This window comes from Erpetoichthys calabaricus, chromosome 10 (assembly GCF_900747795.2).
Source record: "Erpetoichthys calabaricus chromosome 10, fErpCal1.3, whole genome shotgun sequence".
Taxonomy (NCBI): Eukaryota; Metazoa; Chordata; class Cladistia; order Polypteriformes; family Polypteridae; genus Erpetoichthys; species Erpetoichthys calabaricus.
Genome location: NC_041403.2, coordinates 95,888,788 through 95,902,495, shown reverse-complemented (window position 1 = coordinate 95,902,495; position 13,708 = coordinate 95,888,788). Strand labels below are relative to the sequence as shown.

The 13,708-nt window shown below is 36.5% G+C and overlaps 1 protein-coding gene across 1 annotated transcript in view; it reads right to left on the bottom strand.

Annotated features, from left to right (window-relative positions):
- Positions 1-5,977: 5,977 nt before the first annotated feature.
- The window catches only part of LOC114659264 (glucose-induced degradation protein 8-B homolog), a 28,434-nt gene continuing 20,703 nt past the window's right edge, over positions 5,978-13,708 (bottom strand). The window contains exon 5 of the mRNA XM_028811654.2: positions 5,978-7,199. Within this exon, the coding sequence (XP_028667487.1) occupies positions 7,026-7,199 (174 nt within the window). The 3' untranslated portion in view covers positions 5,978-7,025. The remainder of the gene's footprint in view (positions 7,200-13,708) is intronic.

Sequence of the window (13,708 nt, the reverse complement as noted above, 5' to 3'; positions counted from 1 at the left end):
TGATGCTCTGTGTAAGAAAGGACAAAGCCAACTATACTTCCTTAGAAGGCTGGCATCCTTCAACATCTGCAATAAGATGCTGCAGATGTTCTACCAGACAGTTGTGGCGAGCGCCCTCTTCTACACGGTGGTGTGCTGGGGAGGCAGCATAAAGAAGAAGGACGCCTCACATCTGGACAAACTGGTGAGGAAGGCAGGCTCTATTGTAGGCATGGAGCTAGACAGTTTGACATCCGTGACAGAGTGATGGGCGCTGAGCAGGCTCCTGTCAATCATGGAGAATCCACTGCATCCACTGAACAGTATCATCTCCAGACAGAGGAGCAGCTTCAGCGACAGAATGCTGTCAATGTCCTGCACCACTGACAGACTGAGGAGATTGTTCCTCCCCCACACTATGCGACTCTTCAATTCCACCCTGGGGGGGTAAACGTTAACATTATATAAAGTTATTGTCTGTTTGTATACCTGCATTGTTATCACTCTTTAATATTGTTTTTATCGGTTTGCTGCTGCTGGAGTATGTGAATTTCCCCTTGGGATTAATAAAGTATCTATCTATTGAAAAGAAAATATGAAAGAAATACTGAATTTTCATGTTCGTGTTGGCAGTTGTTGCCATGAAGAAAAAGCAGATCTGAAGGGGGATTAATTCTGACACTGACATTCCAAGACAAGTATAGAAAATGAAAAGAATAAATGGAAAATGAAATGACAAAAGGGTGATTTAATTTTATTTTTTAAATTTTCACAAATGACTTGTGTGGTATGGAAAACGAAATTGCAACTGGTTTTACTTCATTTTATTTTAATTCTTGCAGCATCCTTGTGCGAAGACTTTGAAAAATAAATGGCAAAAGAAATTGCATTTTCATTTTATAATTTTAATTTCCTATTTTTCAGAAAATACCTCCTGTAGGAAACTTGTCATAACGTTCATTTTCATGCCAAGTTGTTGTTTTACAAAGCCCAACTTATGTGTAAGAAATGGCTTACACGCATTTCTGAGCATACAGTGCATCCGGAAAGTACTCACAGTGCATCACTTTTTCCACATTTTGTTATGCTGCAGCCTTATTCCAAAATGGATTAGATTCATTTTTTTCCTCAGAATTCTACACACAACACCCAATAATGACAACGTGAAAAAAGTTTACTTGGGGTTTTAATAAATTTATTAAAAATAAAAAAACATTTTTCATCATTTTTATCATTTATGGATATACAGTAATCCCTCGCTATATCGCGCTTCGCCTTTCGCGGCTTCACTCTATCACGGATTTTATATGTAAGCATATTTAAATATATATCGCGGATTTTTTGCTGGTTCGCGGATTTCTGTGGACAATGGGTCTGGTGCCCCAAGCCAACGATTTCATATTGGCAGATGGCTGAGAAGCTACCCAACTTACTTTTCTCTCTCTCCCTCTCTCTCTTGCGCTGACTTTTTCTGATCCTGACGTAGGGGGATTGAGCAGGGGGCTGTTCGCACACCTAGACTATACGGACGCTCGTCTAAAAATGCTGAAAGATTATCTTCATGTTGCTCCCTTCTGTGCAGCTGTTACGTGAAGCAACATGCTGCATGGTGGTTCACATACTTAAAAGCACGAGGGGCACATATTGATTTTTGATTGTTTGTTTTTCTCTGTGTCTCTCTCTCTCTCTGCTCCTGACGGAGGGGGTGTGAGCTGCCACCTTCTTCAACAGCTTTGTGCCGCAGTGCTTCGCATACTGAAAAGCCAAACAGCCCTATTGATTTGTTTACTTTTCTCTCTCTTTCTGACAGTCTGTGCTCCTGATGCGCACTCCTTTGAAGAGGAAGATATGTTTGCATTCTTTTAATTGTGAGACGGAACTGTCATCTCTGTCTTGTCATGGAGCACAGTTTAAACTTTTGAAAAAGAGACAAATGTTTGTTTGCAGTGTTTGAATAACATTCCTGTCTCTCTACAACCTCCTGTGTTTCTGGGCAAATCTGTGACCCAAGCATGACAATATAAAAATAACCATATAAACATATGGTTTCTACTTCGCAGATTTTCACCTTTCGCGGGTGGTTCTGGAACGCAACCCCCACGATGGAGGGGGGATTACTGTACTAGAAATCTGGCTTACTAAAACTGGCAGTTTTTATTCTTATATAAATGCTCTACCAAAGTCCCACTGAAATGATCAAATCATAATGCCATATCCTAATGGTTCAAGAACCTAAACCCTCTCAATTCTATCATGCCTATTACCAAATATGAAATCTAGATATCAGACTTCCACTTGTGTTTTCACATTTGCTGTTCAAACCAGTCACTGGTGTTATCGATTAATCCCCGTTTTCCATTTTTGTAAGGTGCCCCAAGCTAATCCTTGGTAATTTAAGTTTCCTATATCCCTCACAAAACTTGCTTTTATTCTATTAACCGGTGTTAAGAAGTATGTTTCTATCCTTATGGTTGAATCCAAGTATCTTCAGTAAAATCTAGTTCATCAACCTTGAATAAGGAAGTGGTTCACATTAAAGCTCAGAATATTTACGTGAAAAGAGGTTACCAATAAGCTTGTCCTACTATTCATATCAAGGTGTTTTGTAATAGATCTGCACAAGCCCCATAAATATATACTGTGAATAAAGATCATAAAAAAGAATACATATTGCATAAAAGGCAATATTTTAGAAACAAGGGCAAATGCATTTAGGACTGAAGCCAGGAAGCACTGCTTTACTGCAAAGAGTTGTGGAATTCTGGAACAAAGTCCAAGACATGTAGTTGAAGCAGAAACCTTGACAACTTTTAAGGAAAGGCTGGATGAAATATTGGGGCACTTAGGTATTAGCTAAACAAACAAGCAAGCATGATGCACTGAATGGCTTCCTGTCATTTGCCAAATTTCTTATTTTCTTACATACTTGAAAATTTAAGTGTATGATAGAAACCTCCGATACTTGGACAGCAAAGACAAACGTTAACTATGTTTGCTCACAACCCACAAGAAAACACAATGTCAACTTTTTAGCTCTGACTTATTACATGTAAGTTTTCAAATGTCACATTTTTATACAGCTGCTACACATTTTCGGGTCACCAGTGACAATGTTTCACTGCAGATAGTTTTATGGGTTTTGAACAAACTACCTATGTAAATGCCACCTTTTCATCTCAGACATTAAGTTTTTTGATAAAGTGCCCTAACTTTACAAAAAGCTTTCAAATGTCAGAGTTTTGTTCAGCTGCTACACATTTTGAACACTGCCATGTCCTTCGGGTCAATCTTAACCTACCACTTTCCTATATTTCTGGAACTTCTGTAAAAGCCACATTTTTCCTTGGGACAAACCAAGTGTTATCTATCTACTTCTACTGGATTTTATTCTTCATTTAAAGCACTGTTTGTTTACATCCATTAAAAATATCCTAAATGTCATCTGTTCTAAAACCTGGGAACACCACGACTATAGGTTAAGATGGGTCAATCATTATCATTATAAAATAGATTTGGGACAAAATACCTGATTATCCAGGGTACTTGCAAAGAGGTGTTGAATTGAGTCAGCATATGAAGACATTGTGAGGGTTAAGATGTTCTTTTCATAGGTAATAAGTCTTGATGTGTCCGAGTTATGCTAATAAAGTACATTACCTGAATTATATTACTACACTATCCCCTGAAATTCAACACAAAAAATGAAATAGCAATCAACAAATGGTATATACTTCCCCAAATGTTTTATAGTCTAAAAAATTGTATTTCTTTAGGTACACAAGGACAGTACTATTTAGTTGTGAGGATCAGTCAAATGAACTACATGTTTACCATGCATGGCAAAAATTCACATTAAAATATGTATAGCTATAATAAATTGCCAGGTTTTTCCCCAGTCTCACCCTACCATTATTACAAGTCAAATAAAAACCTGATTATTATACATCAGTGGCTATAATTTTGCTTGTTAATATGAATGGCATTTCACAGATTTTTCAGGTAGTTTAGTTTCAGTATATCTGAAATTATGAAAAACAAATAGTAAACAGCATTGCTCACAATGCACCGACCAGGTCTAAAGATTCACAATTCTTCGGCAGTTCATTTAGCCCTTTTTCAGCCTACTATTAGAACTATGAACACACTGGGTGTCGAAAGGAGGGATTATAAATTCTTTACTAAATCTTTCAGGTAGGTGCTTTTGTTACACCTGAGGGAAGCTTGTTTGTGTAAATCCAACAGTCACCAACAATTAACTCATTAAGATTGATCTTTTCTCAGAGTTGATGATTGATACATGTGTTTTCACCTTATCAAACTAAAATAAATTACCTTCCTAAGAGTCAAATAGGTCTTCTTGAAGGAAACAGACCAATGTGCAAATATACTACATAGTTACTGTTCCAAATATTCAGCACTAGGCAAGAAGTTGGTCAATTTTATCAAACTAAAAACAATAGATTTAATCTTTTCTTAAATAGATAAAAATGCCTTTGATAAAACTTGTAAACAAACTACAGAAAGGACATTAAGTTAAAATAGAAATCACTCTTTCAAGCAAAAAAGAGCTTTACTACCACCAGTTATGCCCATATACAGTAGAATAATTTATACAACTTTCACTGTTTAAAATGATGCAAACCCCAGCCACAGATTATGAAGTGAAATTGAATAAAACAGTTCTGAACATACTTAGCATGCAGTAGTGTATAAGCATTTCAGTTTAACATATTTAGAGATAATCATTTTTAGTCTTAAAAAAAACAAAAAAAAACACACAATGCATGAAACACTAAATTGTAAGAATTTACAAAATGTGTAAAATTATTTTCTATGCCTGGGGAATCCACTGGGCCCTGGAGAGTTCAGTTTTGCAAAAAAATACATCATCACATTTTGCAGGAAAAAAAAAACAGAATAAATTAATTTTTGTAACAAGGCAAATAGGTACTTTGTAAAATTAAATGTAGCTATAGAAATCAACCATTAGTCCTGAACAAATGTTAATTTTTTTAGAAACATTTTCTATAAGAACAGCTTTCATCGAACAAGAGTGCATAGTCATAAATTACTAGAGACAACCAGACCCCCTGTAAAAATAAATGCCATTACTGCAAGACCTGGTATTTCTGGAAAAAAACTGACTTACCAAAATATAAACTTGAAACATATAAATGAAAAAAGGCAGCTGTATTCATCTGGTATTATACGGTATTAGTTGAGATAGTAAAATTGTAGGTAAATTTTATTGCAATAAAAACCAAAACCATTAACATTCATTGCAAATTATCTAATAATAAATAAAAAAAGTACAAAACAGGAAAGTATGGAAAACGTTTTTAAATAATTCTTCTTACTCCAGTTCACATTTCTGTACGCAGTTTGTGTCAAATAATGTATTAACTTTTAACAGTCCTGTCCTCTGTTCCAGTGGAAATCACAACACTTATAGAAGAGCCACAGGATCTACATGTTTTCACTGCAACTAAATTCTAAATTATTCTGCATTATTACACTTTTTAGTATGTTACATTACCAGAAATTAGTCAGCAAACAGGATGCCCAATACTGCAACTGTGGTGTAGTTCATTTCAGATTACTTCAATAATAACCAATGCAAAAAAAAAACCAAAACAAAACAGCAAGCTTCAAACTTTCGATATACTATACAGTTAAATTTTTACATTTAGCAAACTTTATTAAAGTAGAAAACATGACTTATGATCAAACCATTGTTAAATGTTTACACAGTGTCAGTGATTGACTTAAGAACATATTTTCCTGTTCAAGATGAGCTTAAATGGCAATTAACTGTAGTAAAACCTCTCAGGCAAATGATACTGTATTGCCTGCAGAAGAGCACCTTATTCATTATGTGTCAATCACAATGAACCATTTTATTGACATTTGCTTTCTTTTAAGACAAACCAGAATTTTTGTAATTAATTTATTCATTTGTTGCAATCTAAACTAGCAATCACTATGGCTCTCCTGGGCCTCCTAACTAGAGGGAAATATTTTACTGGTTTATATTTTTAATGTACAGCAAAACATTCCTATTACAGTAATAGTGGAAGTTTTTCATCAAACTATTTTTAATTTAAAATTGCAAATCTGTCTGCAGGACTGTAATGTCTCTTACCACAGTACTATCTTCAAAGATATACAGTATATAGGGAAATTTTTAGAAAGTGTCTAGAAAATTAAATCAAATTTAAAAGAAGGAATTTTGCCAATACAATATAGTATTGCAAATGCATGCCAGAGTTAGTTGTTAAGCAAAATGTACATCTCAAATATCTTACAAATCACAACTGAATCAAAATGATAAATGTCAATGTCTACCAAAATAAATGGTAAACTCAGATAAATGAGATTACTTTCTTAAAAATGAAACCCTTTATCCTTCTTTCAGACAATTATTTTGCTTTTATTAGCTAATAAACCTTTACAAAAATGAGCTGTGATAGTTATGCCTGAAACTGCCAGATTAATGTGATTCACACATTCTGAAACAAGACACTGTGAACCTCCAAAAACATATTAATTTACTGTTAAAGATGCAGATTCCCTTACTATGATTTTATACATTCGTATCATATGTACAGTTATGTTCACTTCTGGAAATCTGAAATGGTATTGTGGTCTTATACGTAATGGTTGCAATAAAATCCAAAAGCAACAAACATATAATCCAAAAAAGTACAGGAGACTAATTACATTACAAAAGGAGAAGAGGACTCTGCTTTTCTCCTCGAAAAGCAGGAACTTTTGTTCATTTAATATACTTGAAAAAGGAATTTGTGACCAAAAAGTTGCGGCATCTGTGCAACGCTGAGAAAATGATTTTTGGTCTTTAACATGGGCGGTCAAACAACAAGAGCATCTATTACTAACCAGTAAATTTAGTCCTTTGCCAAGAACCACCCTCCAGGGGGAAAAAAGGGAAGGGAAAAAAAAAAAGTGTCCAGTCATAGACTGATATAAATATAAGTTTAAATGTCCTTATTTGAAGTCCTACAGTGCTACAGCACCAGTCTTTCAAATTACTTGGGATCCTCAATTGTTCCCTTACTGAGGTCTGTCATTTTTGGATATTTTACTTTCTTCTGGTCTAATTCATTCTGCGCCCAAAGTAACAGCTTCAGCAATTTTGCTAATTTAGGTGTAGACTCTCGGTTTTCATAATCTAATACAGCCTGGTTCACTTCACTCCATACCTGTAGGGGGAAAAAAGAATACATGTGCTTATTATTCAACATTTGCTATTAACAGAAAAATGAACTTAATACAAAAAGCATTCCAGAACAGAATCATATATGAAGAATGCATATTTTTACCTTTTTGTATGTTCTAAATGTACCCAGTTCAGTGTGCAACAAATCTTAATGCTGATAAATTTACTTAGGATAATTTACAAATGTTGCGCATGAAAAATCTAGAGTGTCAAAGTAAATATTCTGTGATTATTCCAGATCAATATAAAAAACAGCCACCAAGGAAGCCAACTGGTATATTATTGTGTTTTATGGAATACATTTATGTTCAGTTAAAGTGTTTCACTAAAGTCTGGGTCAATATATAAATCTCTGAGATTTCCTTTCTGTTTGTACAGCTACTGTACTATCTAAAACTGAATGAAGAAAATGTTTAAAAGAAATATGAAATACACTTCAAACTAAATCTGAATCTAAGGGCAGTTCTAATCTCTTTCCATTAATAAAATGTTTGATTCAAAGTCTGTTTAACAAGTTGAGAAAGAACCTACTATTTCAATCTTTTTCTATATAGAGTGTGACATTTCAATAGGTGGATGTGGAAACAAAGCCATGAGACAAGCGGCTGCTGACACTAGCAGCATCTGTCCAGAGACAAGTAGAAAGACTAACTCAATTTTGGAACAATGCCACAGGGAGAAGAGTACTGTAGCCATCAGTAAGCACTATTGAAGCAAAGGAGCTTCTCTGAACTCAACATCCATCGCACATGTATGTACATAGTGTTTGTCACTATTGAAAGCAAAGACTGGAAAAACAACTTCCATGCTGAGTGTACATGGAATATGTATTCAAAATTCCACATTTACGGTATACACTAAATAAATTGCACTATCGTACAAGCTGATTCTAAAATGTCCTTTAAGGAATATATCCTTTTGCAAACATCTCCATATTACTATAATATTCTCAGTGAAAGAAATTACTTAGGTTTACTAAATATGGTGACTTTATTTAAGAGTGTTCAGCCTTCAACAGATAAATTTGTTAAGCCCCTTTTACACAAGCAGGTTATCCTTAGAACTGACTTGGTTAAGGGCATTTAAAGTTTATTGCATTAACATCATTAGCATGGAATTTGTTTTAGTGATGTTTATACGACTTAAAAAAATACTTCAATGAAAACATACAAACTAAGGACAAAGGTAATCATCCAAACAACCCACAGATAACTATATACTCTTGCATTTTGTTCTTGGAAATGTATTAACCTCACCTCAGATTCTGACACTTTTGAATTTTGCCTAAGAAAAAGGGACTGCCTTGCTATACACTAAGCTTTTTTCTTTAGCTCTTGTATAATTTCAGCTGCAACCACCAGTGAACTTGCTGGATCATAAGAGATGTTGCTTAATAGAAATCCGAGATGCATATCATTCAGAGATGAGCGGTTTCCTTCAGTTGTGAACTCTAATAATTCATTACATTTATATAGCGCTTTTCTCAGTACTCAAAGTGCTATCCACACAGGGAGGAACCGGGAAGCGAATCCACGATCTTCCACAGTCTCCTTACTGCAAAGCAGCAGCACTACCACTGCGCCACCTGTGAGGACAACTCTAAGATAAATCTGCATTACCCCCACTCCCAGGCTATACACTACAGTTGTGCCACATTCCTCAATTTTTCAGACAAATTTTTCTATAACAGAGAGGTGTGTTAATTTACTTTGCTTTAAGGCCAAGTTTGTTTTGAATGTATTTTCCAAAACTTGCATCTTTTTGGCTCTAAAATGTAATGTAGCTCTTTCTCATTCACTCTTGACGGCGACTTCATCAGACAGTCTTCCGATACAAGAAATCTTGGTGTCATTTTTGATTCTTCCCACTTATTCCGCCCACATACCACATTAAGAAACTTTCATACTTTCACCTCCACAACATATTCCATGTCCTCTCATTCCTCTCCTTTTCTAATGCCGAGAAACTTGTCCATGCTTTTATTACATCCAGTATCGATAACTAATTCCTTACTGGCAGGTGCCGCTTCTAATCTTATATCACAGCTCCAATTGACTCAAAACTGTGCTATAGGAGTCCTAAGATGAACCAGAAAAAGCGCGCACACACCCATCCAGCTTTGCCTTCAATGGCTTCCTGTGTTTTAAAGGACTGAATATAAAATTCTATTATTAACCTACAAAGCTTTTAAATGGCCTTGCACCAGACTGCATCAGTGACCTTCTCCATCACTATGCTCCTGTTCGCCCATTAAGGTCCTCCGATTCTGGCAATCTTGTTGTGCCCCACACTAACCTGTACTCTAAGGGTGACAGGACCTTTAGCTGTATACCACCCAGACTTATTGGAGCCTTCATAACTGTACAATGGCGGACCCTATGCTCTGACCTCCAGAGGTCACACAAAAGACAATTTCCAGTCCGTGATTAGTAAAGTGTACCAAAATAATAAACAAGTGAAACTCATTTTCAGAAAAACAACTTCTCTAAACATATATATCATCCTGTTGCTCACCAGTTTGTGAGACAGTGGACATAGGGTGACAGATTGGAAAACAGACAGCAGAGGGAATGTTTTTTATACTGAAAAACATCTTATGTATTTTTACGGCAAATGAGTGATGATTAAAAAGTTTATAGTCTGCCCTATTAAGAAAAACACCAGTAAAACAAGTTTGTTTGTTTTTTTGTTTCTTTTTAATATTATTATTGACTTGTGTTCTAACATAAAACATTCACATAGAGTGCCAATAGTTCATCTTTCTTTTGCAACCACTATTCTGTAGATCACGTCTACATGGCACAGTGCCACACAGAAGCTCATGTACAGTGTACATGTACAATGTTTCTTATTACAACTGGCTTTTCAGTAATGTTACATGCAAGAACATAATACAATATTTATTACTATGACTGGCTGTTTAGTAACCTCTCAAGCTGTGGACAGAAACCATCTCTGAATCTACTGGTGCAAGTGCAAATGATCCTTTGTTCACTGTCTTGAAGATGACACTGTTGTATCAATATAAATACCTAGATCTTCTTGAGTTTACTTTTGGTGTGTAGGTATATTTGAACAGCACTTTAAGTGCAATATAGGCAACTGTGTCACGTCTTTAAATTGCCCAGGATAACTTGTATTGTTTTTACTTTCCAAATCTGCCATTCCTAACACATTTGAATGATGTGCTTACCATACACACTTGATTAATATAAAAGATGGCAGCTTTTTTTAAGGATTCCTGGAATAGCTCAACCACAGACAGATTGACGGACTACTTAATTTTAAAAAGTAACATGTTCTCCTCGTCATTGTTTTACAGATCTTAACACTAGAATACCTGAATCCTACAAAAAAAAAAAAAAAAATCAGTAATCCCAGATCACCTTAAATTCCTTCACACCTCTCCATTAGCGTCTTTTGTTTTTGTACATGTGTCAATCACCACAAGCAGTCTGCAATCCCATTCCCTCACTGTTGCAGCTCAACTCAGGCAAAAAGTTCTTCCAGCTCAAGGCTCTTTATCTGGGGGGTATTTTTCGTACGTCGCTTAAATCATCCCAGATCAGGTGCCTCATCTTGGATAAGTTAATGCCGGTAACACTCATCCAGGATAGGTCGGTTTTTCAAACGCAGCCGTGTATTAGATTAGTCTAGCTGGATCTAATCATACAAGATGAATGTGCGCGCCCGCGCTGACTGAAAAGCCCATATATATTGAGTCTAGAAAAAATGATCAGCAAGTCTTTGGTAGGCTGTAACAAAATAACGAAAGAACGGGCGCATTTTTTTTTCATACACACGGCGCAAGACCTTTTATTCGAAGGACATGAAGAATGTCAAGATTTAATATGCACACGGGGTAACACTGCAAAAGCAGCCCAGACCAGAAAAGACGGCTGGCAAAAAGTGGCCGACGAATTAAATGCTAAGTACTGTGCATTGTACTTAATGAATGCAGCGTTTCATTTCCTATGTGTCAGATTAATTATTATTTAATATGTCATAATTCCAGATCAAACGTGAGCACAAGGAGAACATGGTAACAGGTTAAAGTTAAGTACAAGAATATACTTCAAACTGGTAAATATTGCTATATAACTATTTAAAGAATTGTTGACATAAAGAATCATATATAATATAAAAAACATTAATTTTAAAGCTAATAAGACAGACAGACAAGCAAAAAACAGGTGGAGGTCCACGCGGTCCAGACCCAACCCCTGCAGAAGAGTTGGCTCTTCAGCAAAATGCCCATCGTCCTGTTTCTGATGGCATTCCAGGGGGAAGCTCCTCCTCAGAACCAGTGGCAGAATGCAGTGGTCACTTCATTTCAGGTAAAGGATGGTCATTGCATATATTTGTCCTCCATGTGTGCCATAGGTATGTTCCATATAGCCCTCTTTTTTGTTGGGTCAGTTGCAGGGAATGTCATATCCCTTGAACCTGTGTCTGACCAACGAGATATTGACGAAGGTCAAATATTTGATGAAGACACTGTGTCTGATTATTCATCAGGAGGAGAGGTACATTTTCCAAATAATGTTTGATCAAACTCCACTCTGATCAGTCCCATGTGCCCCAATCACATTTGGAAATCCTGGTAATGAGAATGTTAGGCTGATTGTGAGATTCTTCATGGAACTGTGGGTGTTTTTGCCTGTGTATTACCTACCTGCAATGGCATGAAACGCCTCTTTTATTGTCTGCACACGCAGGTGTCTAGGAAACACTATGAAAACCCAAAGGAAATATTTCAGAGCCAAACAGACTTTACGACTTGCCTGGCAAACTGCACTTTTAGTTAGATTTTCCGCATCGCCTACAGTATATAAAAAAGTGCCACTTGCAAAAAACCTCAAAGCAATGCATACTGTCTGTGTGGTTGTGAGAGCCAGACTTCGAATATAAGGTGCTAATAAATCTTTGAGGTACAATATTCCCCCTCAGCTAAAGCGGTATCTTTCGAAAAGAATTTCCTCCGGGAGCAATAAAGGATCTTGCCGATCGCGCAAAACCCTCTCTATATGAAATTCTCTTCTTATAATTTGCGCACCAATATCAATTGGTCGCTCATTCATGAACGGCGAAGCCATGACTGGATGACTTCCACGCACCATCACTGATCACGTGTGTAAACTAATCCTTGTTTATGTAGAACAAACCTGCTCTGAGCAGGTTTGCGGATTAGGATGTGTTGCTATGACAACACTTCCAGCAAGAGTTTCGAAAAACCGACAGATCCAGGATCAGGCCAAATCGTCAACAATTACATCCGGCTAAACGACTAATCCACGTACGAAAAATACCCCCCTGGTCAATATTTTATCATTATTTGGAACACATTCATTTCATGTGTGTTCTCTGTTTACAAAGATCTATGTAAATGTAGGACAACAGGAAATGAGAGGCAAGAAATGTTCAACAAATACCTAAAACAGAAACTTTTTCATGTTATAGTACTAATGACAAAATTTTGACATGAAGTATATGTGTGAAGACTTGAGTCCAAATATCAAATAAACACTTTCATAAAAGGTACACGTATAACAAAACAAGTGTGCTTTTAATCAAGAAGATAACCAAAGAAAAAGAAATCGGGTTAGGGCAGGGGTGGGCAGATTCAGTCCTGGAGGGCCGCAGTGGCTGCAGGTCTTTGTTCCAACCCAAATGCTTAATGAGAAGCCCTTATTGCTCAAGTAACACTTCTGCTTCACTTTAGTTGTCTCGCTTGTTAAGATTTTGAACCCTTATTGCTTATTTTAGTCTTAAACAGCTGTAGTCTTGGTTTTTAATTGCAATAAGCAATAAGATGCAAATTACAAAAGAGACCAGCATTTCTCCATTTAGCTTGTTTTCATTTACACCTGTGTGTATTTAGCATGCACTATTTGGTTTAATTAAATACTTGGAAGGAAAGTGAAGAGAAAAAAGTGAAGCTCTGAGAATAACTCATCTGTTTTAGACTTCAAATCATTTGGATGATATCCTTAGAAAGGAAAAAAAATCTAGGATATGAGAATGACCTGACATGGCAGAGTTAAAGCACTAGCAAGCCATAAAATTACATAATTGACGACGATTGTATTTTAATTAAGCAACTGGGTTGGAACAAAAACCTGCAACCCCTGCGGCCCTCAAGGACTGAATCTGCCCACCCCTGGGTTAGGGTATGACGCCAACACGACCGCTTGGGTGGTACAGCGGTAAGAACTGGTGACTCATACTCAAGAGGTTGCGGGTTTGATTCTGTGTGCTTCCCAGAATTACCGTTTTGAGTAGTGAGCTGCTCTTATTATTACTATTATACAGTGGAACCTCGAGATACGATCACCTCTGTATACGAGAAATTCAAAATACAAGGAAAGTATGAGCGAAAAATTCAGATCTAAATACGAGCATTGGCTCACGTAACGAGCCACGAGCCAGGCTGTGGGTATAGCTCGCGGCTTAGCGAGGGGGCGTGGTAGCTGTAGTGAGCCGCAGGGCGAT